Here is a 16,293-nt window from a genome sequence, read left to right on the forward strand (position 1 = left end):
TCTGGCAAATGACAAGGAAGCCAATGTGGCTGGAGAGCCGTGCATAAAAGGGAGAGGGGTAGGAGGTGATGTAGGAGAGGTAGCAAGTGGCTAGATCAGGTGCAGCCTTCCAGGCCATAGTAAAGATTTTAGATTTTATTCTAAGTATGATGGGAATACAGGAGATTACAAGCAAAGTGACAGAATCGGATTCACATTTTACAAGGATCACTCTGGTTACTGTGTGAACACACTACAGGGGAGCAAGAGTGGAAGCAGAGACCTATTAGGAGGCCCATTTATTCATATAATAAATACCTACTGAGCACCTAGTAAAGACAATAATGTTCTAGGGGCAGAGGATATGGCAATGGGTAGAACAGGCAAAAATTCCAGCCTTCCAGTCTTACATTCTAGTACCTATTGAAGTAGCACAGGCAAAAGATGACAGTGGCTGGGACTTGGGTATAGCAGTGGGAATAGTGAGAAGGGATCAGATTGAGTACTTATTTTGAAGCCGGGGTCTATGATTTGCTGAAAGAGTGAATGTGGGTCTGATGGAAGTCAAATGGCTCCAATGCTTTTGTCCTAAGCAAGTAGGTGATACCATTTATTCATATGGGAAACACTGCAGAAGGAACAGGTTCTAGGGAGAAATCTGACATGTTAAGTTTGAGATACATTTTAAACATTAGTTAGAAAATATAATGTGGGAAGCTACATGTACAAATTTCAAGTAAAGGGGAAAAGGCAGGGCTAGAGATAATCAGGGAGTTAAGATAGTATTTAAATAATGTGCAGCTAGCAAAACCAATAACCTAGGAGTGAGACTTGAGGAGAGCGCCCTGGAACATCTGAAATTATCCACATGATATATAAATATATTCAAATAATCCTTGTATATCTCATTGTAATGAAAGTAATATGTGATATAGAATCTTCACTTTTATTAATATGCAATTTAAAATTAATTTGTCATCTCCTGAATAAAACGCTTCACTATCATTCACACTGAAGATTAAGATCATATAAATGAATCTGACTCTAGTACTTTCTTTTGCTACATTTAAACTGAAAGACATGAAAATAGCAAAAAGAAAGAAAACTACAAAATATTTTTTAAATTGCTGATTTTTTTAACTTTCTGAGATGGATACTTAGAAAATCCCCAAATATGTAGACATTGAGTAATATACTTCTAAATAGCCTTTGAGTCCAAGAGGAAATCACAAAAAAATTAGAAAACATTTAAAATTGAAATGATAAAAACTAAGTATAACAAAACTTGCAGGATATAGCTAAAGATGTGCTTAAAAAGAAATATTAGTTTTAAATATGTATTTTAGAAAAGTAGAAAATCTAGGCCGGGCGCGGTGGCTCAAGCCTGTAATCCCAGCACTTTGGGAGGCCGAGACGGGCAGATCACGAGGTCAGGAGATCAAGACCACCCTGGCTAACATGGTGAAATCCCGTCTCTACTAAAAATACAAAAAAAAGTTAGCCAGGCGAGGTGGCGGGCGCCTGTAATCCCAGCTACTCAGGAGGCTGAGGCAGGAGAATGGCGTGAATCCGGGAGGCAGAGTTTGCAGTGAGCTGAGATTCGGCCACTGCACTCCAGCCTGGGCGACAGAGTGAGACTTCGTCTCAAAAAAAAAAAAAAAAAAGAGAAAATCTAAACTAATGATCCAAGTAATCTTTTAGATACCACTTTCTAAATTATCATTTTGTAACTGATAAATTCAACTGTGGTTCCGGTAATTGGAATCTCTGGAAATTTGTTGAGACCTGCTCTACGGCTTAGCATATCATCAATTTGGTAAATAATCCACATGCACTTGAAAAGAATGTATACTCTGCAAATTTGGGGTGCAGTGCTTATATACACGTCAATTTTATTTGTTGGCTTGCTCATTCATTCATTCATTAAATCAATCAAAACCTAAAAGTGGCTTTTTCGATTGTAACTCTAAGACTAAAGCTAAAAGATTATTCATAAACCGAAGAAATAACAGTGATTATGGAAAATTAAATTGTATTCTAGGCCTCAAAAGGCTTTCAACAATTGAGATTATTTCTGACATAATAAGCTGATTCATACTGTGTTTCTCAAAGGTGATAGCAAATGGCTTACCTGATTTTCATCCTGCACTTCCATGCTGTATTGGTCACCTGGCTGAACTTCTGTGACTTTCTCTCCAAGGAGGAAACCCAGACGAGTCATGAGTGTGTTTGCTGCCTCATCTACAGATGGAGGGGGGCCAAGCTCCTGTTCAGCATCACCTGTAACAAGAAGGCATTGAAGAACATGAATCTTTCAAAATAAAATGGTCTAGTTCTGCAACTATTCATACATTCACTTTGGTCATTTCTTTAGTTTTCACATTTTAACTCAAAAATGACAAGGTTATGAGGTTTTTCTTGGACTACTCACTCTCAATATAAATTTGTTTCCAAGTACAAAATTTACACGAATCAAATAAAAATGAGCCAGGGAACTCAAAATGATTAAAAATGTGAGGCAAAAAAAAAATTTTCCTAAAATGAATATCTGTTTATGTTGACTTACTGTCCATATTTATTCAGGTTTTGTTCTAAATTCAGAGCATTTAATCTCACCTTGTAACAATCCACAGTAGCACAGATTTTAAAGGACATTACAAAAATCCTTTTATGGGGTCAGATATATCCGTTAGCATTACAAGCACTAACTGTAGTGTCATATGGTTTGATGCCAAAACACAACAGCATCACTACACACAATCACATCTTATTATTTAGGATATTCAGTATTACACAGTAAACCACTCCAAATGCCAAGAAGGTAAGATCTGCATTGTTATTATTCCATTTAACTTTATACTAACGTCTCTAATAAAGTCACAAGCTGGGGGTCAGAGATAGGGTATATGTGTATTTTTGTATATTAGTACTGAACTCAAGTGTTCCATCTGTGAAAAATCTCTATAAAACTCTCACTGAATGTATGTCAAGGTAGAAAAACAAGGCTCTATTTTTCCTCTCCTATTATCCTCCCAGAGGCAACATAAATATATTGCTCTGCCACAGAACAGAAATAAGAGAATCAGTAGGGTTATTTTTATATTATAAACATTTAGATACTTATTTTTTTTTCTCAAGAATAATTGGAAGCTTCTTATTCCTTGATAAAATGAAAAGGCAAAACTGGTCTCTTCAAATTAATGAATAACACTTTCCTCCCTCCTAAAGGTTAAACTAACTAATCTTTTGCAAATTTTTCTCATCATAGATTCCAGACCTCTAGATATTCTGGGGCTCTATTTCACTGTCTCCTACAAAGTTATTCAGATAATTAGTAAGTGTTTTCTACGTACATGGTTAACAACAGATATGCGAATTTATATATAACATGGAGATACAGTCACTGACTTTGAAAAGTTTATAATCTATATGGAAAATAAAATAAAAGAGTATATATTTATTTAGCATATACTTACATAATGCTTATGATGCACAAGTCACTAGTGTAAATACTTTACAAACGTTAGCTTACTTAACCTTCATAACTTTAGATTCCACTTTCTAAGGTACAAATTATTACCCTCATTTTACAGATGAGAAAATAGAGGCACAGATAAATTAAATTATTTGCTCAAAGTAACACAACCAGTAAATGGTAGAGCCAGGATTAGAACTTGAGCTCCCTGACTCCAGAATTTATGCTCCCAATGAGCACAACAGTGTCTTCCTCACTGGAAACAAATATTACAAATGGTGAGAATGTCTGAATAAGAGGTAACTTGTAATAATAGGCATATTGCTTATAGTATGTTAATCTCAATAATCCTAACAAAGCATGTTGTAAACACTAAGGTAATCAAATGGAGGTTCTTAAGAGACAGATAACTGCAACCCTTTCTACATTACTACTTCCAGTACTTCCAAGTACGAATGCAGAAAGAAGTTCAAGAATTCTTCTGTGGGTGGCTATATTACATACTGCTACCACACCAGGTCCTTTTCATCTGGTTTGACTGGTATTTTTTTACACCTTGCTAAATCTACTTTTTCTTTCCTATTTACTTACCTCATCTCAAAATATCATTTGAGGATGACATTAATATGATACTATCTGCTGTGCACTCTATAATGAAAGAAATCCGATACCAGGTTATGATACGAAAAAACTATCTTTGGCAATTACATTTGTTTTGAACTTTTCTTATTTGTTGATCTTGAGTAAAATTTTACACATGATGAAAAGGCCTAGTAGATGAATTAGTGAGAGCTTCTCAAATAACAGACAGGGACCTGTGAATCCCTCCACCTTAAGTCTTAGATTACCAACAGCTGCCTCTGTCTCCTCTTCCTTAAAGTATGCCAGGATTTTGGGTGGAAGAAAGTAGAAACAGTAGAGGCACCTCCTTTCTAGTTTCTAGATGACAGACTTCACTGTCAGTAACCTCTTCCCTAATCCATTTTCATTGACTATTTTAAAATAAATTAAAAATAGTTACTTCTAAAAACAAAAAAGGGTGGGGCAAGGCGTGGTGGCTTATGCTCTAAATCCCAGCACTTTGGGATGCTGAGGGAGGTTGATCACTTGAGCCCAGGAGTTCAAGACCAGCCTGGGCAACATGGCAAAACTCCATCTCTACAAAAATTACAAAAATTAGCTGGGTGTGGTGGCGCGTGCCTGTGGCCCCAGCTACTTAGGAGACTGAGGCAGGAGAATTGCTTGAACACAGGAGGCCAAGGGGGTAGTTAGCCGTGATCATGTCACTGCACTCCAGCCTGGGCAACACAGCAAGATCCTGTCTCAAAAATAAACAATAATTTTTTTTAAAAAAAGGTGGGAATATGTGAAATATATTTTGAAAGTGCTCTGTAGGACCAGATGAACAGCTTCTCACTTGTAGGGATTTATTAGGTTGGTGCAAAAGTAATTGAGGTTTTTGCCATTATGGCACCATTAAAGGTAATGGCAAAAACCACAACTACTTTTGCACCAACAGAATAGTGTATTCAAACACTGTATATTGAAACACGAAGTCAGGTCCTCCCCTCCAAACCATTTCATTTAAAATATGCTGAAAATGTCATGAGGTCATGCATTTTCATTTTTTCCTACTTAGTGTACGTTGATTCTGCATTCTTCCTTAAATACTACCATTTTTCTTCCCTTTTTTTCTCATTTCTATTTCCCACTTGCAAGTAACTGCTATGATAAAACCTCTCTGCCTGCAAAATGAAAACTTATCAGCAGAATAAAATCTGGCCAGTGGCATAAAGATAGACTTTTCTCCCCTCATTACAATTAATAATGGGGCCATCTGAAGATCACTAAAAGGGAGGATTTAATGGAAATAGTGGTAGCTTAAGAGCGAGAAATCAGTGCTTAATTATCAGGGTTATTGGGTTTGTAATTTTTAAGAATAGAGAAAGTGAGTTTAAAAAGTTTAAGAAAATTCTTTGACCTATTTTAAAGATTGTCTGGTCTTTGGAGGCAATGTGCGTTTTAGAATGAGTTTCATCCATATTGTGTATCAAGTCTTTTAGTTTTTTTTTTTTTTTTGCGGGGGAGGGTGCATTACGGTTTTCCATGTTCATGGTTTGGAAGATAATTTTGTTATGATATCAATATTCCCCAAATCAATCTACCAATTTAATGCAATCCTTATCAAAATTCCAGCTGCTTGCTTATTTGCTTCCTTTCCTTCTTCCCTTCTATTTTCAGAAATTGACCAGCTGATCACAAAAATTATATGGAAATATAAGGGGCCCAAAATTAAAAAAAAACCTTTAAAAAGAAGAACAGAGTTCGAAGACTCATATTTCCTATTTTCAAAATTTACTGCAATGCAACAGTAATCAAGGCAATATGGTACTGGCATCAGAATAGACCAAGGAAATTAAGAGTCCAGAAATATACTCTTTCATTATGGCCAATTGATTTTTTTTTCTTTTGTGGGACAAGGTCTCACTCTGTTGCCCAGACTGGAATTCAGTGGTGCAACCATGGCTCACTGCAGCCTCGACCTCCTGGGCTCAAGCAATCCTCCTGCCTCAGCCTCCTGAGTAGTTAGGATTACAGGTATGCACCACCATGTCTGGATAATTAAAAAAAATTTTTTTTTGTAGAGATGGTGTCTCATTATGTAAACTAGGCTGGTCTTGAACTCCTGGGCTTAAGCAATCCTCCCACTTCACCCTCCCAAAGTGCTAAAATTACAGGCATGAGTCACCATTCCTGCCTTGGTCAATTTTTAACAAGGATGCAATGACAATTCAATGGGAAAAAAATAATCTTTCCAACAAATGGTGTTGGGACAACTGCATAAACACAAAGGTATGAAGCTGGAGCCCTACTTCATATATCAAAATTAAGTAAAAATGAGTCGTGGACCTAAATGTGTAAGCTAAAACTATAAAACTCCTAAAAGAAAACATGGTAGTAAACTTCGTGACCTTTGGTTAGGAATGGTTTCTTAGATATGAAACTAAAAGCATAAGTGACAAAAAGAAAAACAGATAAATCAGACTTCATCAATATTAAAAAGTGTCATGCTTCAACGGATACCATCGAGAGTGCAAAGACAACCCACTGAATGGGAGAAAATATATGTGAATCATGTGTTCAAGGGACTTGAACCCAGACTATATAAAGAACTCCTACTACTCAACCATAAAAAGGCAAATAAATGAATTAAAACATAGGTGAAATATCGGAATAGACATTTCACCAATGAGGGTATACAAATGGTCAATAAGTACATGAAAGGATGTTTGACATAATTAATTATTAAGGGAAATGCAAATCAAAACCACAAGGAGATATCAAGTTATACCCACTAGGATGGTTAAAACAAAAAAGACAAGCAATAACAAACAGTGAAATTTATTGGAACCTTCATACAATAATGGTAGCAATGTAAAATTGTGCAGACATTTTGAAAATAGTTTGGCAGTTCCTCAAGATGTTAAACATAGAGTTACCATGTGACTCAGCAAATCTACTCCTAGGCATATACCCAAAAGAATTGAAAACACACATCAACTTGTACATGAATGGTCATAGTACTGTTATTCATAACAGTCAAAAATAGAACCCCACTGTCCCTCAAATGATGAATGGATAAATAAAATGTCATATATTCCCATTAGGGAACATTTGGCCATGAAAAAAAAGAAATAATGATACATGCCATAATATGAAAGAACACTCACTGAAAGTATTGTGCTAAGAAAATCAGACACAAAAGACCACATATTGTACGATTCTAATCATATGAAATGTCTGGAATAGGCAAATCTGTAGATATAAAAAGTAGATAAGCCATTGCCTAGGACTGGGCTGTGTGGGGAGTGACTGTGAATGGGCACAGGATTTTTTTTGGGGGGCGGGTAATAAAAATGCTCTAAAATTAGATAGCGGTGATAGTTAAACAAGTCTGTAAATATACTAAGTATCACTGAGGTGTATATCTTAAAAGGATGTATTTTTTGGTATGTGAATTACATTTCAGTATAGCTGTTATTATTAAATATGAAAACTCCACAATAGTACAAATAGAACCATGTACCCATCACCCAGTTTTCCCAAAGGAAACATCTTACATAACAACAGTGAGTTATATAGGAAAATGACACTGGGAGAATACAATGAACTAGACTACACACCTTATTCAGATTTTGCCAGATTTTTTTTTTGGATGGAGTCTCACTCTGTTGCCAGGATGGAGTACAGTGGCGCTTGGCTCGCTGCAACCTCTGCCTCCTGGGTTTAAGCAATTCTCCTGCTTCAGCCTCCTGAGTAGCTGGGACAAGCGCACACTACCACGCCTGACTAATTTTTTGTATTTTTAGTAGAGGCAGGGTTTCATCATGTTGGCCAGAATGATCTCGATTTCTTGACCTAGTGATGCGCCCACCTAGGCCTCCCAAAGTGCTAGGATTATGCCACTGCACCCGGCCAGATTTTTTTTTTTTTTTTTTTTAAGAGACGGGGTCTCAGCTTTGTTGTCCAGGCTGTTCTGGAACTCCTGAGCTCAGGTGATCATCTCACCTCAGTGCCCTGAGTATGCTGGGACTACTGGTGCATGTCACCCTGGTTGGTCAGCTTGATTTTGTCAGATTTTGCATACACTCATTTGTTGTGGTTGGGGTTTTTTGGGAACATTTTGTGTATAGTTCTGTGAATTTCCACGTGGTATCATTTTTCTTCTGCCTGAAGAAATTTCTTAAACATTTCTTGTAGTACAGGTCAACTGGTGATAAAGTCTTCCATTTTTTATATGTTTAAGAAAATCTTCATTTTACTTTCATTTTTGAACTATATTTTTCAGGGTATACAATTCTACTTTGATAGTTTCTTTGTCTCAGTAATTTAAAGATGCCATTCCTAAATTTGAAAACTAAAACATTTAAAAACGATGCTGCCCCACTTGTCTTCTGTCTTGATTTTTTTCAAAGAGAAGTATGCTGTCATCTTTCTCAATTGTCTGTGATTTCTCTGACTGATTTTAATAGTTTTTTCTTTATCATTAGTTTTAAGCAGTTTCATATTGTATCTTAGTGAAATCTTCATGTTTCCTGTGCTTAGGATTCATTGAACTTCTTGTATCTGTGGGTTTATAGTTTTAATGAAACTTAGAACATTTATTCAAAAAATATATATGCGTTATGTGTCCGTATACACACAAACATGTGTGTGTGTGTGTGTGTATATATATATAAAACATAATTTTTGGTGGTTCTTTCTGGGGCAGATTATAACTTTTCTTAGCTATCATAATAGTTAGCTATATATGGCAATTAATTATATGGTTATTAACCAAATCTGAGTAAGGTCTGTAGTCTAGTTAATTGTACATGCCAGGTACTATTCCTAAGAATTTTACCTATATTATCTAATTTAATCATCAAATTGCCCTACAAGGTATGCAATCTTATCCATACTTTACAGATAATGAAAATAAAGCATACAAAGAATAAGTAACTTACCAAATTCATACGGCTAGTAAGTGGCTGAGCCAGGCAATCTGGCTCTAGACCTCAGGCTCTTTACTTTTAAGTTATACTGTCATCTCCAAGTCCAGTCTCTCACCATGTTGCCAGGCATCAGTCCCCAGCTCCCCTCTGCCCACTGAATTTGCTCAAAACTTCCAAAACTTCTCAAGTCATCACATCAATTATTTGACCTATATTTTTGTCTCATCCATGACCATCCAGGTGATATGAAGAGGGTCTCATCTTTATAACAATACACTCCAATTAAGGTATGTACCTAAACAAACACAGTACTTTCCTTGAATGGAATTCTGTAACTTCTTTAATAATGACAACAACTTTGAGGTATGAGAAACAGACAACTGGTTGCTGAAAAACAATCTTTCTGAGACTGTGATACACAAAATAAATCATACAGCACTCCTGCATTATGCTGATTAAAACTACTTAAATTTGCAGCTCTGGTTTTGTTTTGGCTGTTTGTAAGCAGTGTGTTTATGCATTAGGCTTTGCTCCCAGAAATCTGGCTGAGGAATACATCACTGTAAAGACTAAGGGATTATAGATTTTACATGGAAATGGAAAGGTCCACGAATAGTATAGAAGACTTGAAGAAAGGCCCGGTGCAGTGGCTCATGCCTGTAATCCCAGTACTTTGGGAGGCTGAGGCAGGTGGATCACCTGAGGTCAGGAGTTCGAGACCAGCCTGATCAACATGGTGAAACCCCGTCTCTACTAAAAATACAAAAAATTAGTCGGGCGTGGTGGCAGATGCCTGTAATCCCAGCTACTTGGGAGGGTGGGGCAGGAAATTACTTGAACCTGGGAGGCGGAAGTTGCAGTGAGCCGATATTGCACCATTACACTCCAGTCTGGGCGACAAGAGCGAGGCACCATCTCAAAAACAACAAACAAACAAACAAACAAAACCAAAAGAATGACATACTGCTTAATATCAAGATTAATATAAAGCTACCGTAATTAAGACACAGCTAGACAAAAGCATAGATAAAAAAGTGGTCAATGGAACAGAATTAAAAAATCCAAAAACAGATCTCTCTCTATATAATCACCTGATTCAGAACAAAAGTTTCACTGCAGTGTTTCAGTAACACGAGAGTATTTTCAAGTACTGGTAACAGATCAATACGATATCCATATGGAAAAATAAATCCTGTCCTTAGAAGAATAAATTTCATATAGATTATAGACCCAAATATAAAAAGTAAAGCAGTAAGTCTACTGGAAAATGACCTAATAGGACATCTTTATGACCTAGAACTAGGTAAACATTTCCTAGACAGGCTGAAAAGGCAACAACTGTTAAGAAAAAATATTGGCAAAGTCAAGTTCATTAACAAGAATTTCTGTTCACCAAAGACATCATTAAGAAGGTAAAAGGGCAAGCCATAGAATGGGGTTACTACTACAAATCAACAAGAAAAAGAAAGACAATCCAATTAAAAAATAGACAAAAGATCCACACAGGATTTACAAAAGAGAATATCCAAATAGCTAATAAGCACATGTAAAGGTGTTGAATATTATTGGGAAATGCAAATCAAAACTCCAATGAGATACTACTACACATGTACAGTGCAGAATGGCACACAAAACAAAATAGCACCTGACAGTACAGGGCAAAGGAACATTCAAACACTGTGGGGTGATGGGAATGTAAATTGGTAGCATCAAATTTGGATAAAAGATTTGGCATTTAAAAAATGTATGGTTTCAAATTTGGAAAATGTTTGCCATTTTACAGAAACCATATGACTCAGCAAGTCCACTACCAGTTGTATAAAAAAAGGGAAAAGTATACTAATAGGTGCAACAAAAGACACACGACAAATGTTCATAAAATTGTTCATCATAGCCAAAGTTGAAAATGTCCATCAAGGTTGAGCAGGGTGGCTCATGCCTGTAATTCCAGCACTTTGGGAGGCTGAGGCGGGTGGATCACTCTAGGTCAGAAGTTCGAGACTAGCCTGGCCAACATGGTGAAACCCTGTCTCTATCAAAAAAATACAAAAACTAGATGGGTGTGGTGGCACACGCTTGTAGTCCCAGCTATTCCAGCCTGAGTGATATGGCAAAACCATAACTCTACAAAATTTTTTTTTTTAAAAAGTAGCCAGGCCTGGTAGTACACACCTGTAGTCCCAGCTACTCAGGAGGGTAAAGGAGGAGGATGGCTTGAGCCTGGGATATCAAGGTTGCAATGAACCGTGATTGCACCACTGTACAACTGAGACAGTTGTACAGTCGTACAGAGTGAGACCCTGTCTCAAACTCTGCCTCCACCCTCCAACCCCCCCCCAAAAAAACTGTATTACTGAACAAAAGAAGACAGATTCAAAAGAATACAAAGGGCCGGGCGCAGTGGCTCACGCCTGTAATCCCAGCACTTTGGGAGGCTGAGGTGGGTGGCTCACCTGACCAACATGGTGAAACTCCATCTCTACTAAAAATACAAAAAAATTTAGCCAGGCATGGTGGCAGGTGCCTGTAATCCCAACTACTCAGGAGGCTGAGACATGAGAATAGCCTGAACCCAGGAGGCAGAGGTTGCAGTGAGCTAAGATCATGCCATTGCACTCCAGCATGGGCGACAGAGCAAGACTCTGTCTGAAAAAAAAAAACCCAAAAAAACAACATACTAAATGATTTTATTTATATAACGTTCAGAAATTGGTAAAACAAATAATTGATGATGGCAGTCAGAACAGTGGGTATGTTTGTGGGGGAGGATAATGATGCAGAGGAAGCATGAAGGAAGCTTCTGAACTGCTGAAAACATTCAATATCTTGATTTAAGATGTGTTCATAAATTTTCATAGCAAGGCATAATTGATATTTGTGCTCCTTTCTGTATTTATATTTTAATTTTTACAAAATTACAAAAAATGTATTAAGGACTTAGGGCACTGACTTTGAGAATGAAACTATTTTCTCAACAATACTTGTTTATGCTTTTTTACTCTAAGAAACAGGTCTAGAGTTATGGAAAAAAACAAGTAACACTATATATTTAAGCTATATATTTAAATACTATTTAAGTTGCTCAGATGAGGGATACTAATAACAGCAAACTTACTACTCTAAACGTTTAGATCTTTCATTTAAAGTTCCTGTCTTAATAAAGACATAATTTTAGAAATCAAGAGATTTCAAGGAAATTATATATGAAATATGTTATGGTTTAAATAGATCTTCAACTAATGAAAACAAATATGTACTTTTTTCCCACTCAGGTAAGAATGCACCAAACACATTTGCATTTCTCTTTTTAAAAAACAAATGATAAAGACCCAGTTTACCAGATTTACGTAAATTTTAAAAAATATTTTATATACTTAGGGAGTATAAGTGCAGATTCCTCACATGCATGTACAACACAGTGGTGGAGTCTGAGCTGTTAGTGTACCCATCGCTCGAATAATGAGTGTGCATTATACCCAGCAGGTAAACTTTTGACCCTCTCAAACTTTACTTTTTAAATTTCAGCTTAACATTACTAATTTAAACAATTGTCAAAACTAAGTCGCTAGCATTCATCCACAACTAAAAAACATCCTTAATTTGTGTTAAACCAGAAATGTGTTACCATGAATGCATTAATATCTTGCACTACTAAACAGACAAAAAAATAGAAATTATTTCTGTGGAAGATTCATGCTATCATGCTGGCAATGTTAACTTCACTTAACAGAAAAAAATAGGAATTATTTCTGTGGCATATTTATTCTGGCAATGTTAACTTCACTTGACACTACACCTGGCTCACATTTCAGACACAATGGAAAAGCAGATCCATGCTGGTGTTAAGTGTACAGTCTTGTCCTACCACTACTCAAGAGTCAAGTTTCAACTAAGAGTATAATAAAGCAAAGTGCATGCAGAGATGTACAATTTTTAAGTCTTAAAAAAGGTCCTATTTTGTGGTCTCATTAATAAATTCCAAAGTTTAAGACAAATAGGGACTCCAATGAGCTGTTCATAAATACTCTAGATTAGACACAATGAAAAAGAAAGTCATGTTCATCTGAAATCTTCAAAGAAATGTTCCGTAATCCTCAGTGGTGCTTGTTATAGTTTAACATTTCTGTTCAAATGTGTGTGTTGAATTACTTGTTATGCAAGGGTAGAAGCTGCTCCTCACAATTTACTGGTAAGGACTTTGACTCTTTCTTGACCCTTTTCAACAGTTCTCTTTGTAGTGATTTTCTGCCATCAACTATTTTAGGTATAAACTGATACAAATTTTAAGTTGCCCATGGCACTACCACCAAATAACGTGGAAGAAAATGAAGTGAGGCCTCCATGACCTCGTGACTGAATGAAGCAAATCTTGTATCAGAAGAAGAAAATCCACTTCCAAAACATGGGAATCCACTCAAGTTGGAGAAAAAAGACTGTTCCTCAGCTTCTGCTTCTTTAGGAACCCCTTTGATTCCCCAAAAAAGTCCTCAAATGAGTTTTCATAGAAGTTGAATAAAAATGGATCCCTTCCACCAAAAAAGTCCCTGAAGGCATCATCTGGGTTACAGGAATGTGAAGCCAAACTAAAACGAACTGTCAAAATGACTTCCAACTCCTCCTCCACCATTTAATTTCCTTGCCATATTTGTCACAGATGTCCCATTTTTTAGCATCTGATAATAATCTCATATGCTTCAGCTACTTGTCAGAATTTTCTGTTTCTTCTCTATTCTCATGATTTTTATCTGGGTGCCACTTTAGTGCCAGTTTCCAATATGCCTCTTTAATAACCTTGGAGCAGAGCGAGGGGTATGTTTCTATATGCCTAGAACTTCATAGTATTCTACAGTTTCAACAGATTGTAGGAACAGGCCGGAGGACATGAGCGGTGGTGTCAGGAAGCAGGGGAGGCAGGGCTTAGCTCTGGCACAGCAGTGCTGGTGGCAGTGGTGGCACCCCACGCTTTCCTCTGAAAACCTTTGTTTTAAATTGGCTATTGAGGAATTCTGTGGAAATGACAGCCAGAACACAAGTTCTCAACTTCTCTTCCTACTACTACCTACACCTCACTGGAGTGATACGACGGTCAAAATAAGGGTATTAGTGACACTAGGCAAGTACACTGGAAGCTGAAGGTAGATGAGAACAGGAGTGGTGCTTTATTTTCTGTAACGCACCGAATAACCAGGGAAGAGTGAGGAGCCAAGAGCAAGGGAAACAGCAACAACCTTAGATTTCTCCAGCTTTTCTGGTTGACAGATGCTGGTGAATCCACTTGGAGAGGGGGCTGTCCCTACTAAATGTGGTCCTTGGAGGTTTAACCATTCCGAGAGGCAATATTATTACCAGATAAAGCAAAATTTAAGGTGGTACGAGGTGTCAAGTGAAATTTCTGTTTTCCTGGAATTGGCAAGTAGGGCCCACAGGGCAACGACAAAAGACCTTGAAGACTCTACATTTTCAATACAGATCTCTGGGGCTACCTTTCTCCCTGCTGGCTTTTGAGATGTTCCATTTCAGTAGGAAAGACAATACAATTTTCTCCCTTCCTCACCTGGTTCATGATTTTCAACATGCCTAGAAAGAAGTTGATGCCTGTACCTATAGGCCCCAAAGTTGAGACTGTAGAGGGTAGTCTATACCATTCAGGCTCATCTACCTTCCACTAGGCCAACTGAACCTACAGTGAGCTAGTTTAGAGTGAGGACCAACAGCTAGAGGACAGAAGCCCCACCAACATCAACCCTGGGTAAATTCAGGTTATTATCAGAAGACCATTAAAGATATCACTAACAAACCATGGGCAGTTATATAAAGAGTATCTTTATTTATTCTCCCTCCTCTCTACTGAGAAGAGTGAGCAGAAAGAAGAGGCAGCTCTGTGACAGTGCAAATTTAGTATGAACATACACGTCCCTCTAATTCAGAGCTAAACGAAATCACTATGCCTACTCTTTCCTTTTTTTTTTTTTGAGATGGAGTCTCACTCTGTCACCCAGGCTGGAGTGCAGTGGTGCGATCTCGGCTCACTGCAACCTCTGCCTCTCAGGTTCAAGCGACTCTCCTACCTCAGCCTCCCTAGTAGCTGGGACTACATGTACCTGCCACCATGGCCAGCTACTTTTTGTATATTTGGTAGGGATGAGGTTTCACCATGCTGGCCAGGCTGGTGTTGAACTCCTGACCTCAGGTGATTTGCCTGCCTCAGCCTCCCAAAGTGCTGGGATTACAGGTGTGAGCCACCATGCCAGGCCTTTGCCTACTTTTTTCTACTACTATATTCTCAGTGCCTAACACGTAGGAGGCATTCAAGAAATATTTCCTGAAAGCATGAAGTACTTTTTAGAGAAGGACACAATCAGATTTGAATGTAATAAAGGTTCTTCTGGTAGCACTGAGGGTAATGGATTGGAAGAGGATGAGGCAAAAAGACTAGAAATTTTCTCAGCTTCCTGATAACACAAACATATAAATCTGCCTATATATCATTCACCCTTTTAAATAGTGATACTGTTTAAATAGTAATACTTCTCCTGAACCCATCAACTCTATCATCCTTCCCTCCTTTTAATAGCAATATTGTCCCTTTTCCTATCTAAAATGAACCTTTCCAATTATATTTTGGATCTTACTGAAGCCTGTCTTCAGGGAAACTTGATAAAAAAGATTAGTCTTTCTCAAATTCATACTCGTGCTTTCATATGAATTTTTCCCATTTGGTGTTAAACATATTCCAACATCTTCCAACAAATCACAAGCAACTTTACTTGACAACTCTTCTCATATCAGTTAACAACTTAAAGTGGAGCAACGGCATTAAGGACAGAGGGAAGCTATTATTTTTGTTTTTTGGGGTTTTTTTTTGAGGCAGGGTCTCACTTTCTCACCCAGGTTGGAGTTTAGTGGCGTGATCACCTCGAACTCCCTTGTGGGCCCAAGCAATCCTCCCACTTCAGCCTCTTGAGTAGCTGGTACCACAGGCATGTGCCACTACACAGTTTTTTTTTTTGTTTTTTTTTTTTTTAAAGAGATGGAGTCTCCCTATGTTGCCCAGGCTGGTCTTGAATTCCTGAGCTCAAGTGACCCTTGACCTCCCAAAGAGCTAAGATTATAGGCATGAGCCACCATACCCAGCCTACAAGAAATATTTTGTAAATTAAAGGAAGTGCTAGGAAGAGCACAGAGACAAAACAATTACACTTACTTTGGGAGGGAAGAGGGGGGAAAGGGATGGAAGAGGATTCTTAGAGGAGAGTATACTTGAAATTAATGGATGAGTTTGACATTTAACAGTAGAGTCAGGGAAAAAGAGCAGAGGGAACAATCTGTAGGTTCAAATTGTTG

At 37.5% G+C, this 16,293-nt stretch overlaps 1 protein-coding gene across 1 annotated transcript in view; it reads right to left on the bottom strand.

Moving 5' to 3' along the window:
* Nucleotides 1-16,293, bottom strand: part of LOC105529076 (protein TANC2-like) — a gene marked incomplete at its 3' end in the record, with an annotated part of 274,386 nt that overhangs the window by 39,339 nt on the left and 218,754 nt on the right. Inside the window, exon 5 of the mRNA XM_011966129.1 lies at nucleotides 2,111-2,259. Coding sequence (XP_011821519.1) covers nucleotides 2,111-2,259 — 149 coding nt within the window. The remainder of the gene's footprint in view (nucleotides 1-2,110; nucleotides 2,260-16,293) is intronic.

This window comes from Mandrillus leucophaeus, unplaced genomic scaffold (assembly GCF_000951045.1).
Source record: "Mandrillus leucophaeus isolate KB7577 unplaced genomic scaffold, Mleu.le_1.0 Scaffold747, whole genome shotgun sequence".
NCBI classification, from domain to species: domain Eukaryota; kingdom Metazoa; phylum Chordata; class Mammalia; order Primates; family Cercopithecidae; genus Mandrillus; species Mandrillus leucophaeus.